Source organism: Balaenoptera acutorostrata, chromosome 7, assembly GCF_949987535.1.
Source record: "Balaenoptera acutorostrata chromosome 7, mBalAcu1.1, whole genome shotgun sequence".
Lineage (NCBI taxonomy): Eukaryota > Metazoa > Chordata > Mammalia > Artiodactyla > Balaenopteridae > Balaenoptera > Balaenoptera acutorostrata.
The window spans coordinates 45524351-45538852 of NC_080070.1; the positions used below are offsets into that span (position 1 = coordinate 45524351).

The window sequence follows — 14502 nt, forward strand, 5'->3', positions numbered from 1 at the left end:
GAACAAACAGGCAACTCATTAAGGTCCTTTTTCCCAGTGATTGATTTCTTTTTATTATTGAGTAGTATTTAATTGTAACAATGTACTATAGTGTGTTTATCAAATTAAGGCCTTTTCTGAAGTCTATAACCAAAAGTAGTCCAGGTCTATGGAAAAGAGGACTAACTCAAGCCACCATATTAGACAGTCATGGCATAGCACTGATCCCCATACTTAAGTCAATTTATACACTCAGAGTCACTTGAACAAAGACAAGGTTATGTATAGACTGCTGTAACACCACACATGCCTAATGTGAAGTTTCCTCAGATTCTTCCCTATTGGACCAGTAGTCATTTATCCAAGTGTACTGAGGAAAGGTATATACCCAACCTTTATGAGAACACTTGAATATTGGCTCTAAATTACTGCTAATTCTGGAAGCCCAGGAAGATACTGTTGTTGCCAATTATGGAGATCCCATGATAAATGAACTTCCTAATTTAGTTCACCCAGTGGGAAAGCAAAGCCAACCTATGACCTCTCACCCAGCATCTGAGAGCTTAAAGGAAATGTATTTCCGTAGAAAACGGTAGAGTATCCACTTGGTTCTCTAACATGCAGAGCGAGGGATATTATATTGAAAGGACTATACGGAAGCCAGTGGAACTCCATCTCTCCAACAGGGAGAAAATCAAAATCAATACCACTCCTAAGCCTGATTTGGGGTGGTTTCCAAAATTTAATTCCAAAACACTTAACTCTGTAATATGTGATAATTCCTATCAAAGCCCTGTTTAATAACCAGATTTGCTGATATCAAAGTCTAATTAATGGGTCTTATAGAGTTAGAGTTGATCAGTATAACTTAAATGGTAACTCTAAATTCTTCTGTTATTCCACAAATTATTTTTTCTTGGAGCCAACTAATACATCCCATCTGCTTGAGTACAGTTCTAAATCTTAGTAATGCATTTTCTCCTTTCCAATACACAGAGACCAACAGAAATGATTTGCTTTCACCTGACAGGAGCAGGAGTATATCTTTACATGTACGACCACAATCCAATCTGCAGGAACCAGGACTACCTCACCATCTCATAAAGGCTGAATGGGGCTGAAAGAAATATGAGTGAAACCCAGGGATCCCCATGGGCCCTTCCTGTACTGTCTGTATCAGTAGTAAATGGAATTACTATAACCCTCTTTAGGCAAGCGTCAGTGTTCTAGATCCCCCAGGAATGAAGAGGCCTAGAACACAGCCAGGTGACCAGTTGCAAAACAAAAGGATGTAGCTCCCAACATGACTTCTTCAAGTTGCCATACAGTTTTTCCTGCTCCTTCATCTTAACTTTTAAGTTTTTCCTTCTCTTCTTCTTTTCCTCAACTACTATATATTAGGTTGTGAACACGGATTGTATGTACCAATTATTCTAGAGGAAGCAGAATATTGGAACATGATCATGACCGAATGACAAACGAAAGGTATAACACCCAGAGATCCTAGATTTGAAGAGCCAGAGCTCCCTGAAAGAGCCTCTGAAGCCGTAGGTGCACGCAGTTATCTCCTGTGGCAGATGGGTAAGAGTATGTGTGTGTGCAGTTGTACAAGGGACAGTTGCCCCATGTAAGGTATAAATGCTGAGAAGCTAAAAGATAAATATAAGAACTATTTTTTAGTCTGCCTTATATAATGTGTTTTTAACTCTGATTCTTGCAATAAACACTCCCTCCAGGTTATATGTTAGCACGTAATCTAAGCTGAACCATTCAGATTCTCTCAAGATTAACGAGGAATCCTTCTTCTATGAATCAAGTCAGCTTCACCTAAAGCAATTTCAAGATGCCTAATACTATCCTTTCACTCTCTGATCACCTCAGAGAAAGTAGGGATCAACTGGCATTATTGTCTCAACTTCCCAAACTGACCTGCAAACTTCTCTTCATCTATGTCCATTCTTACCTTCTTGCCTTCTATCACAGTGAAAAAAATTCTCAAACCTGTTTAAAGTTAACCCTTCCATCTGCGTACTTGATCCCACCTCCAACTGTCTTCTCTGGATCCCTGCTTTATCAATTATATCCTCTATGCTACACACTGAATTTTTCCCATTTCTCTTTACTCTACATTGTCCCCAGTCATCATTCTCCCTTCTTCCCTTCACAGCTGTTTCTTTAAAGGGCCATAAACACTCAGGCTTCCCCACTTCTAACTCTTTCACTCTCTGCAAATCTAGATTTTGTTACCATTATGCCCATTCATCCACCCTCACCAAGGATACTAACAAACCACTTGCCGCAAAACAATATGGAAATTTAAAAATCAGTCGTCACGTCACTAAATCTTGCCTCCCAGGTATCAGCCCAACTGGTTCTCCTGACTCTCTGCCTGCCCTTCTCAGAATCTATTACTGACTACCTGTCCCAAAGCTTCTCCCTTAATGCTCATCTTCTCCAGGTTATGGTCCTAAAGTTCCTTCCCTCTTGTTCCATCTTCTCTCTCGGCGCATTTGCACCCATTCCCAGGGCTTCAAATACAACCAGCGTACTGCTCACTCCCAAATCTCTACCTCGATTCTGCCTACCAGACACTTCTGTTTCAAACAGAGCATTTCCGAAACTGCTCTCACTAAACTTCCACTCCATAAGATCAACAGTAATAATTCTTAAACTTTAGTGTGCCACCATTCAACTTTGGAGCTTGTCAAAATGCAGATACCTAAGCCCCCGTCCAATCCATCTACCCCCCAGAGAATATGATCTTAGAAGATCTTGTACATCTGGGATAGAAAATCTTCATATATAATAATCACCCCAGAATATTATGATGTAGGTGGTCCAGGCTTTGAGAAATAATGATCAGTGGTTTTTTTCTATGTGGAACACACATACACACAGAATGATTTTTGCATAGCATGCTTGGGAAAACAGAGGAAGCTGCTCACAGCTGGAAGTAAATAGGGGGGATGAAACATCTCAGCATATTGGTAACCCACTGGTGGCACCCCAGTGAGGAGCTCTAATAGAAATGATGAGTGAACACTATGTTATTCAGATAATCAGTAAGCATAGTTTCCAACCAAGTTAAGCTTTAAATAGTTTGGGCAGAGGTGGGTTTGAAATTGTTTCTCTCTGGCAGGTATTTTTGTGGTAGGACTCTTCTATGCTACCAAATTATAGAGGAATCATAAATTTTAACAAACAGTTGGGCAGGAGGCAGGGTTGCTAATCTTTGAAGAACAGCTCAGGACACCTTATGAATAGAAGACCTTCGCCTCTCCTATCAGTAGGAGGGCAGGGCCCAGATTTTCCTTAGAAACAATTTAGTAGGTGCTCAGAACAGTTTAGTGCCTCCCACTCTTCTTTGCCAATATAATTTTCTCCTTTCACTTTATCCCCCAAATTCTACTGTTTTCATTATAGGCAAGAGAAATAGAATAAAGAAAAATGTAAGGGGACAATGTTTATATACAATGAACAAAAGAAAAATTATTATAATAAGTTTTCTTTTTAAGAGGCCAGTGACTATCTGAATTACAAAAAAAAAAAGCTCATGACTATAAATCACTCAAACCAAATATAAATTTCAAGTAGCAATAATATAGAACTAAAATGTTTTAAAGACCACTTATATGAAGATGCAAAGAGGAGCAAATAATATAAGAATAAAATAGAATATTGTTTCTAGTTTCAAAATATAAAAATGAAATCAATGATTTAACAATTGTTTTCTACAAACAAATAGAGCTAACATAATTTCTCCATTCTGGTAAATGGCTTTCAGATTCTATTTTAAAAGAATATAATTTTTCTTGCAGCTTCTACAAAAGAAAAATTTTCAAAATTCAAAATATTTTACCAGCTCTACCCTACGAAACCTGATTTTGCAACAAATAAAAACAAATTAAATGATGCTTTATAATATTTTTCTGAGTTCCAGTAAATAATATGACAGAATCAACACAAACCAGAAAAACACAAACAACAAAACATAAGTAATAACTACATTTATCAGCCTGCTACTTAAATATTACTTATAAGGAAATCTACCTTAAAATCTAGGGCATAGTCATGACAGTTCACCTAAGTTCTATAAAGTACACATTTAAAAAAAGAAGTCATTTTTATTCCATCCCTATAAAATGCTTTGCTCCAAGATGCTTGGTCATAAGTTGTTTACCTTGTCCATTTCCAGTATTGTCAACATCAGCCAAACACAAACAGCCTTGATCAAATTCTTCTTTTTCTCCCAGAACAGTAGACCACCAATCACGGGCTTTAAATAAAGACATTTTCGCTCACTCTAAAAAAGAAAGCATTTATTTATAATAAAAATCCACTTCACAAAAAAAGTCCACTTCACACCATGATTTATGAATTAATTAACTCTTTTTTGTTGTTGTTGTTCTGAATTAATTAACTCTTAAGGCATAAATAGCAAACTAAAGTTAGACAACTTTGAGAAAAAACATTGTATTCAACTCTAATTTTTTGTATTTTGTGGACATATGTGAAACCACAAATTCAAGTGAGTGGAAACATTAATCAGATATTTTGCAGTGCCATCGAAAAGTCAAGCTGAGAAATTATACATTTATGTTGGGTCAATTCTCTATTCTGGGACATTTAGTAGACAACTGTACAAAGTAACAAACATATTCTTCGGAGGATCAAGATTCAAATTCTACCAGAACTAGTTAGCACATAATTCCTAGGCATAACACCTAATTTCCCTTCTGTTTGGTCATTAAAAAGACTGCAGCATCTGCTTTCACAGTGAGTTGCTGAGAAGAGCAAATGAGATCAAATGCATCAAATGACTAACACTGGAAGGGGTACATTACAGGTACTCAAAAAGCATTCACTCCATTTCCCCTTTCTAATTGTAGAAAGGAAGATGGAAGAGGGAAATTCACACCAAAAACAACCAGGAAAAGTGGGTTGTAAGTCTATTTATACCACTAATTACCTGTGTGTCCTCAGGCAACCCACACAACCTCTCTGTGCTTTGATTCCTCATCTAAAATGAGGATATACCAGCCATACCACTGAGTTAAGAATGTGGTGGATGTGAAAGCCCACTGGACTTTTGAATTACAACACAAACATCACATACCCTGGGATTCTATGAAAATTCATTTATCTAACATAAATGAAGATTTCCTTCAAGCTACACTGATTTAAATGTTAGGATACGCAGTCAATGCTCTTTATTCAAAAAAACTCTGTTCTATAAGGTTGCAGCAAACATTGAATTAGCAAATACTGAACCATTGCTCCTAGAGGAAATACAGGGTTAGGGGTCGTGCAAGCCTCTATTTACAACATTTTCATCAACCAATCAATACATAACTTTGTTTTTTGTTTGCTTCTGTTTAAAGATAATTTATTTAATATATTGCTGGTTCATTAACATTGAACTCAGTGGCCAACACTATAACTCATATTTGAAGGAAGCTTATCTACTACATGTATTTTCTCCATAGGGTACGTCACAGCCTTCTTGCACTTAGGAACATTAGGCAGCACTTCAGCATGACTTTGGGGGACAATTTTAAACAGCAATATCACACACACACACACACACACACACACACACACACACACACACACCCAAACCCAAACCACAGAGATGTCGAAAACATGGCACTAAATAGACTACGAAAAGGATCCTTGTTTATAGTATGAGAGCTGAAACAAGAAGGCAAGAAGGCAGAGAGTCGCTGTGTGTGACATCAGCTGGGAACACGCATATCAAGTGACTCAAATTGTTTGCAACTCTGCACACAACCATGAATGACCCCAAAAGCAAAGTGCTATTTATTTATTTGTTTTTTACTTAAGCATAGTTGATGTACAATATTATATGCCACAGGTGTACAATATAGTGATTCACAATTTTAAAGGTTATACTCCATTTATAGTTATTATAAAATATTGCTATATTCCCTGTGCTGTAAATATATCCTTGTAGCTTATTTTATACATAATAGTTTGTGCTTTTGAATCCCCTACCCCTATATTGCCCCTCTGCCTTCTATATTGCGCCTCTGCCTTCTGGAATCCACCAGTTTGTTCTCTATATCTGTAAGTCTGCTTCATTTTTGTTGTATTCACTAGTTTGTTGTATTTTTCAGATTCCACATATAAGTGATATCATACAGTATTTGTCTTTCTCTGTCTAACTTATTTCATCTAGCATAATATCATCCAAGTCCATCCATGTTGCTGCAAATGGCAAAATTTCATTCTTTTTTATGGCTGAGTAGTATTCTACTGTATATATATATATACCGCATCTTCTTTATCTATTCATCTGTTGATGGATATTTAGGTTGCTTCCATATCTTGGCAATTGTAAATAATGCTGCTATGAACTTTGGGGTGCATGTATTTTTTTGAATTAGCTACAACTCAGCAATTTTTTAAAATGAAGCAACAACAACTTGGGTGGATCACAAGGGCATTATGCTGAGTTAAAGAAACAGGTTACCAATCCCAAAAGGTTACATTTTTTTTCCTTACTTCATTATTTTTTATTGAAGTACAGTTGAGCTCCAATATATATGAGTTTCAGGTGTATTTTTTATCGAAGTACAGTTGAGCTCCAATATATATGAGTTTCAGGTGTACAGCATAGTGATTAAGTATTTTAACTCCATTATGTTAACTCCATTAAAAGTTATTACAAGATAATGACTATAATTCCCTGTGCTATACAACTTATCCCTGTTGCTTATCTAGGTTTTTTTAAAATTTTCATTGGAGTATAGTTGATTTACAAAAAGGTTGCATTTTAAATAATTCCATTTCTATAACATTTTCAAAATTACAAAATTAAACTGATGGAGAACAGATCAGTAGTTACCACGGTTAAGAGAGGCTGTGACTTTAAAGGAATTTCTTTGAGGTAATGAAAAAGTTCTGTAACCTGACTTTGGTGGTGGTTTCACGGGATAAATTTTATTTCTTAGAACTATATTTCTCCCCCCAAAATAGCGTATGTAATATAAAACCTGGGAGATCAAAATAAGATCTATAGTTTAGTTATAGTATTGTACTAATGTCAATTTAATGGTTTTGATAATTGTACTTTATCATTGGGAAACCACTACTTGTGCAACTTCTATGTGAACATAAATCATGTCAAGGTGACAAGTTTAAAGAAACAAACAACAGGGGGAAAAAAGGAAGAAAACTCCATCTAAGGCCCTCTCTTTACGCTAAAAAGGAAAGTAGTCAGGTAAAGGCAAGGTGTTGATGAAAGTGAAGGAAAAATACATAGCAGGTAAATAAACTTATCATGAGTTTTAACATGTGGGAGAGTTTCTGAAAAACATCTGCATCAGCTGTTATTAATAATGGCACTATGTAACCATACAAATTGCCAGATGACTTCAAAACTTCAAATCTCACAGCAAGTATTCAAAAATGTAATAAACACTCCTATTATACTTTTACTGGATTTTTTTAATTTGAGAGGGAAGTAACAGTACTTAATAAATACCATATATTCTCATTATGTACTCGAGATACATTGGAAAATTATAATACGCCATACCATTGGACTGCCGCAATGAAGACACGTCATTCTCTTGCAGCACAGGGCAGAATGCTACCCAAATTCAATACCATTCAATGATTCACTAGGAGGACTCACAGCACTACAGTCATCAGTCATCATATAGTCATCATCATGGCTATGATTACTCAAAAGGATAAAAAGCATAATCAGGAAAGGGAAAAAGTGCGTGTATCTGTAGTTTGAATATAAACACACATGACTGCATCAGATGAAAATAGCTATAATGTGAAAATGGCCTTAAAAACCTTTGTTACTGAACAAATTTTTTCAGCTTGCTAGAATAATGGGGGGAAAAAAAACTCCAATATGAAAAACTAACTCTCCAACATGGTGTGTAAATGGAACTGTTCTACATCAAGCACTAATTTCTCATGGACTTCTATCATAAAATTTAGTATCTATTCCTAGTAACAGAATACCTCTGGCAACATTTACTTCCTTCCTGTTTCTCCTGCTCTATCAATTTCTGCTTAGTCACCTACCACTTCATTAGCTTCTGAAAGCCCTCCTTTCCTAGATTGTTTAGCTCCTTGCTACCCAAAGTGTAGTCCCTGGACCAGCAGGTCAGCATCACCCAAGAGCTTGTGAGAAATGCAGAATCTCAACCCCACCCCAAACAAGATCCCCAAGTGATTCACACGCACCTTAAAATTTGAAAAGCACTAGTTGCACGGATACCTGATAGTCTAAGTGGATGTTTTCTTATAGCAATGCTCTGCTTCTCTTCCTTTTTCCTGTGACCTCTGTCACCAGTTAGTTACCTTTCCAAAGTTTGAAAAAAAGACTCACTTTTAAAATCAAGAGCTTCAACAGCTAGACGGTACCCATCAATCAGCTGGTCTTCTCATCGTGTAGATTATAATGACTCCCCTAAATCACACAGCTAATGGCAGAAACTTGCTTCTGCATACCCTGTCCCTACTCTAGACCCTTGTATTATTAGGCTGTCACTACCTGCAATTTAATATCCAAAACACTGAAAAAGCATGGGTCAGTAGAGGGATTTTTTTTGTTTGTTTCTCTTTGTTTTAATTTTTAAAAGGTTGGGGGAGAGGGTGCTAACTTCAAACCTAGGTCCAACAAATGGTTCTTCCTCACAAGACCACAGCTGCTTCATTTCAGATCAACTTACTTTCATACCAGGGCAAAACATAAGTTAATACATAGCAGAACTGCATAAATTCCATTATGCCAAAATTCTGCATACTGGTTCTCCCATGACCCAGGTGTTAACATTTACCATGGTGGACAATAAATTATTGAATAAGGTCTTACATCTTTGAAAAATTAGTGAACGATAGGAAAACCAACAATTTGGGCTGATGGTCAGTAGCATGTTTCCCAGTGCCTCTCTCTCCAATTTCAAAGGCAGAAGCAGAGGAAGGCGCACTGCCCACTCCCAAGAAATTAAGAAACCACAAACCCTCATTTGTGCAATTTGTACATCATTAATTTCCTTTTCTAAAAATTGGTGTATTTTTAAATGACAGCATAGGCTGCAAGGCAAAAGGTTTCAAAGGGGAGTTCTTCTCCACTTTGGCTTCAAAGACGGATTTGATAGCAAGTCTGAACAACTTAAGGTTGCTGGATATCCCTGTTTATCCAAAAACAAAAAACAAAAAAAAACTTAATCCTTTGGCTCAATCCTTTGGCTTGAACAAATAAAACACACCTACAAAAAATTTCTCTTTGCACACAGCAGTTGTGTTCCTAATAAGCTTATATATAATCACTTTTATACTTGCTCTTAAATATAAGTCTTACAGACACTGGAGCACCTTGATATCTAATGGAACTCTGATGAAATCTTTTGATAATATAGGTATTTCTCCCATAACCATATGCTAAGCAATTTAAGGTTTCAGAGAATTCCACTTTTCAGTGTGACATGTGAGAAGCTCCACTGGCCCACTTCCCAGTGAAACTGAAAATTATTTTTTAAAAATAATAATTTATTTTTTTTAAAAAAACAACCATTTCAAGTCTCTGGAAATTGTCCTAAGAGCATACAACAAATAAAGAAACATTAAAAATCTAAAATTCAGTAAGAACAGTAAGAGTCTGTACTATTTAAACTAAGACTCACTCCTCTCCATACTCCTAGCTCAGCAAGATGGAAACTGCACTCCAGAGTGGTACATCCAAGAACCCTCTCCCCACAGCTCCCAATCAGAGAACTATTTTCCCAGGAAGGGCAGGACATCAGCATTATTTGTCCTGCTCCCAGCTATCTGTTGCTGACTACAGAAGAAACTGAAAATCTAAATAAACCTAAAACAAGTAAAGAGATTGAATTAGTAATCAAAAAACTATCCACACACACAAAAAAAGACTAGGCTCAAAAAAAAAGAAAAAAAGAAAAGACTAGGCTCAGATGGTAAATTCTACCAAATATTTTTTTTTAATTAACATCAATTCTTCACTAACCTCTCCAAAAAATAAAAGAGGAGGGATCACTTCCCAACTCATCCTATGAAGCTAGTGTACATTGATACCAAAATTAGACAAATACAAGAAAAGAAAACTACAGACCAATATCTCTTACAAATATGTATGTAAAAATCCTCAACACAACACTAGCAAAGTGAATCAAGCAATATATTAAAGGAATTATACACCATGGCCAAGTGCAATTTACCCCAGGAATACAATGTTAGTTTAACACCCAGAATTTATTAAGGAAATATACCAAAGCAATAAAATAAAAATCAAAAACCACCTAATCATGTCAACAGAGTCAGAAAAAGCATTTGCCAAAATCCAAAACTCTTCCATTGTAAAAACACTTGATGGAAGAAATGTTCACATATTGAGGTATGGGGAAGTCATTCTGGCTTATATATGATTTAACATAAACTTTATGCTAACTAGAACAGCTTGTCTCACGGCCTGTCAAACATGCATTGTACATCTGCTCAAACATGCATTGTACACCTGCTTTAACCATTAAAGAAGAGAGTGCATTTAAAAATCAAAACGTAGGGACTTCCCTGGTGGCGCAGTGGTTGAGAATCCACCTGCCAATGCAGAGGACACGGGTTCGATCCCTGCGCCGGTAAGATCCCACATGCCGGGTAACAACTAAGCCTCTGCGCCACAACTACTGAGCCTGCGCTCTCTAGAGGCCACGTGTCACAACTGCTGAAGCCCGTGCGCCTAGAGCCTGTCCTCCACAACAAGAGAAGCCACCACAATGAGAAACCCGCTCATCGCAACGAAGAGCAGCCCCCACTCACCACAACTACAGAAAGCCTGTGTGCACCAACGAAGACCCAACGCAGCCAAAAATAAATAAATAAATTTATTATTATTTTTTAAATGGCATGTTTAGTAAAAAAAAAAGTGAGATGCTAAAAAAAACAACAAAAAACAAACAAACAGAAAAACTCCAGGAAACTGGAGTCGATTGCAGGAATTGATTGGGGAAGGAAGATGCTAATAATATCACCTCAGCTCATCGAAACTGCTGTGGTCTGCAAGGTAAAGGGAGAAGGAGAAGCAATAATCCTATTGCAAGAAGGAATTAGGGGGGTATTAGTACATGCATCCTACTTCAGTCATAGGATGGGAACTGCTTTGACCATTTGCTCACAAGACCTGTTGAAGTGTCACAGGAGGAAAATGCTTGTGCACCACGTGACATTCCTGAATGGACTCTCTAAAAATTCTTATCACCCTTTCTCAAAAATGTTCACAGGATCACACACACACATTGTTCTGGCAGTTTCGTTTTGTTTTGTTTTGAATGCAAGCATCCTTCATAAGAAACCTATCACCCTATATCCCCCAAACCATTATACGGCATCAGAGAATCAATCTGACTAAAAAATAAAACACAGAAAGGGCATTCATGCACCGCTGTTTAATTCTAGACATACTTTCTTACCTGATGCCGAGTCAGGTGGGTCCTGCCCCACCTTTCTTCGAACTCTCCTTCCACCGATTTCTCTTTAAGAACGTCTGCCAGGATTCCAGGGCTGGAACGACGAGCAAGAACGGACGGTGCAGGAAAAAGCAACCCTTACTTCTCCCACTCGTTCTCCTGATCCAACTTGTTTCACGTCCCAAGCAAAGACAGCGCCTCACCAGTTGGCACCACCAGCTCCACAGAGCTTGAGCGATCCCACCAAGTAGCTCTCCTGCATCCCCTCTCTGTCACGCTCAGAGACAAGCAGGAAAAACGGCATCAATCCCGTGGCAGATATCAGGCAGGAAGGAACAGCGGTAAGACCTGCTGCTCACAAAGAGGAGGAAATAATGAAGGAGGCAGTGAGTGGGATGTAGCAGAAAAAGGACAGCAGCGGCAGAAGGGACACCTACTCAAGCCTAACTCCAAGCCATCTCCGCCCTGTTGTCATAGCACTTTACAACGAACGCTACTGCGCAAGTCAGATAGCTGAGCCCCGATGCCTTCTGGGGGTTGTAGTCCTGAGTGTCAGGAGAGAGGAAGGCGGAGGATTTTTTTCTGAGTGATGTTTGGAATCAGATTTCTACTGGGCGGAGCTAGAATGAACTACTGCCCGGTTCTCATTAGCAGAGAGAGAGAGAATTAATTCGACTCCCCTTTTCTGTCCTTGGACAGTTCCTTAGACGCGCGCTCTGAGGAAGACCCGCCTCCCGACCCCGGCGGGGACGCAAGCCACGCCCCTCCCACGCCTTTCTCCGTTCCCGCCGCTCGTGGGTGGGGCTTTCCTCGGAGGCGGGGCGCGGGCGGCGCGGGGCGGGGCGTCTGTGTTGGTCTCTGGGGCGGAGCATCCGAGGCCCGAGCCACCCAGCGACCTCCTCTCCTGACCGGGAGGCGCAGGAGGCCCCGTCCATGGACCAAGCGGCCATGGCGAGGGTGAGCGCGGTAGCAAGCGCTAGCGTGTGCGCCCTGGTGGCTGGGGTGCTGCTGGCCCAGTACTTGTTACCTTGAAGAGCAAGGAATACGTACTGTGCGTGGGACACCCGGAACGTGCTGTTCTGTAACAACAGCGCTGGAAAAACACTACCTGATTGCTTTCCCTTGGTTTTCTTCTTGATTCTGTAGACCAACTTCTTTCTGCAACACAATTACATTTTCTTTGTTTGTAAATCACAGCTTCCAAAGACTATATCCTCCTTCTTAACTGGATTTGGATGTCTTATAAGATACCATACAGGTCATTTATTGGCCCAGGTAACTTCCATCGTTATCGAGCGCAAGTTTGTGTGCCCGACACACAGTGAGGCCAAACAAACCCAAATGTTGGAGCTTGGAGCAGAGAAAGGTTTATTGCAGGGCCATGCCAGGAGAACTGGTTGCTCATGCTCAAAAAAAAAAAAAAAAAAAAACCCTGAACTCTCCGAAGGGTTTCACCAAAGCATTTTTAAAGGCAAGGTGAGGGAGGGGCTTCCCAGGGTATGTGATCAGCTACTGCACAACTCTCTGATTGGTTGATGTTGAGGTAACTGGGTGGTTAATTTAACAGTATCAATCCTTAGGTGCCAGAAGGTCTGGGGGCTGGGGCTCATGATCATCAAGTAGTTAATTTCTTCCACTTGTGGTGGTTTTTACCAAATGAAAAACTCAAGAAATATGCATGAGATACTATTATCTGGGCACTTCAAACAGGAACTATAGCAGAGTATATGGGGGAGGGGTCTATCCCGGAAGGCCCCCATAGGGTCCTGATCTGTTACACATGAATGGCTGAATCATACATTCATGCAACAATTTTAATTGGCTTCATTCTTAGAGGAAGAGGTCATTTCCGAGTTCCAGAACATGTATCAGCATAATTTCACATGTCTGTGCATAGCTTCTGTGTGTTTGTGTTTTCCTGAATAAATTTGAAAGAGCTCTTCACTTTGGGGTATTAACAACTGAATATTTTGGCAAGCATTTCCCTTATGCACTTATTTTTAATTCCTCTGCAGCTTCTTCCATTATTTCAAGGCTGAAAAAATTATATATCAGATACAGTTTCAAAGCACAACCTAGTTAAGCACCTTACACTTTTGCATCCTGGCTCCATGACCTACGAGTTCTGTTTCCTTGGGCATGTCATTTAACTCTCTGGGCCTCCTTATCTGTAAAATAAGGATAATACACATGGGTATTACGTACAGCACTTATTACGATTTTAAAAATTAAATCAGGGCTTCCCTGGTGGTGCAGTGGTTGAGAATCTGCCTGCCAGTGCAGGGGACACGGGTTCGAGCCCTGGTCTAGGAAGATCCCACACGCCACGGAGCAACTAGGCCCGTGAGCCACAACCACTGAGCGTGCGTGTCTGGAGCCTGTGCTCCGCAACAAGAGAGGCCGCGACAGTGAGAGGCCCGCGCACCGCGATGAAGAGTGGCCCCCGCTTGCCGCAACTAGAGAAAGCCTTCGCACAGAAACGAAGACCCAACACAGCCAAAAATTAAAATAAATTAATTAATTAATTTTAAAAAAAATTAAATCAACTCCTAATAAGGGCTTAGCTCAATGACCGCATAAAAAGTGCACAGTGTATATTAGCTTTTCGTTTCCATAACCCAAACCTTATCTGAATACAGTATACTACACTGACTATACATCGCATGGATCACATGTTCTGGAAAATTGGAGAATTTCTATGGAAGCCTTGCTTTCTTCCAAAACCGGATGAATCCTACTAACATGTAACGAGCAGCTCCTGTGTGCCTAGCCACTGCGGGAATACGAAAATGACTTGCACAGGTTTCCCGGCCTCCAGGGACGAAGATCTCGAGGGGAGGCGCCCGACCCGGAGAGGGGCCCAGCCACGCGCAGAACGGGCTCTGGGTCCCCACAGAGCGTCCTCAGCACCGAGACTCCTGGCCGCCGCCAGGGGGCGCGCTCCGGCCTCCGGCACCAGCCGACCTGACTGCAGGACCCGGCGCTACGATCAACAACTTGAGGCCGCGCTGGCCTTTGGGCGGCGCGGTGCAGGCGGCCGCGGAGGGGACACCCG

The 14502-nt window shown here is 39.8% G+C and overlaps 1 protein-coding gene across 6 annotated transcripts in view; it reads right to left on the reverse strand.

Annotated features, from left to right (window-relative positions):
* Positions 1-14502, reverse strand: part of BBS9 (Bardet-Biedl syndrome 9) — a 465641-nt gene that overhangs the window by 450617 nt on the left and 522 nt on the right. For 2 of the 6 annotated variants that reach the window (XM_028164768.2, XM_007175216.2), the window contains exons 1-2: positions 11451-12189; positions 4160-4282 (exon numbers count right to left, since the gene is read on the reverse strand). In XM_028164768.2, coding sequence (XP_028020569.2) covers positions 4160-4271 — 112 coding nt within the window. In that variant the 5' untranslated portion in view covers positions 4272-4282; positions 11451-12189. Of the gene's footprint in view, positions 1-4159; positions 4283-11450; positions 12191-12497; positions 12606-13539; positions 13616-14189; positions 14426-14502 lie in introns of those variants that run through there. The other 4 variants (XM_028164767.2, XM_057549919.1, XM_028164765.2 and 1 more) reach the window with 4 other exon arrangements.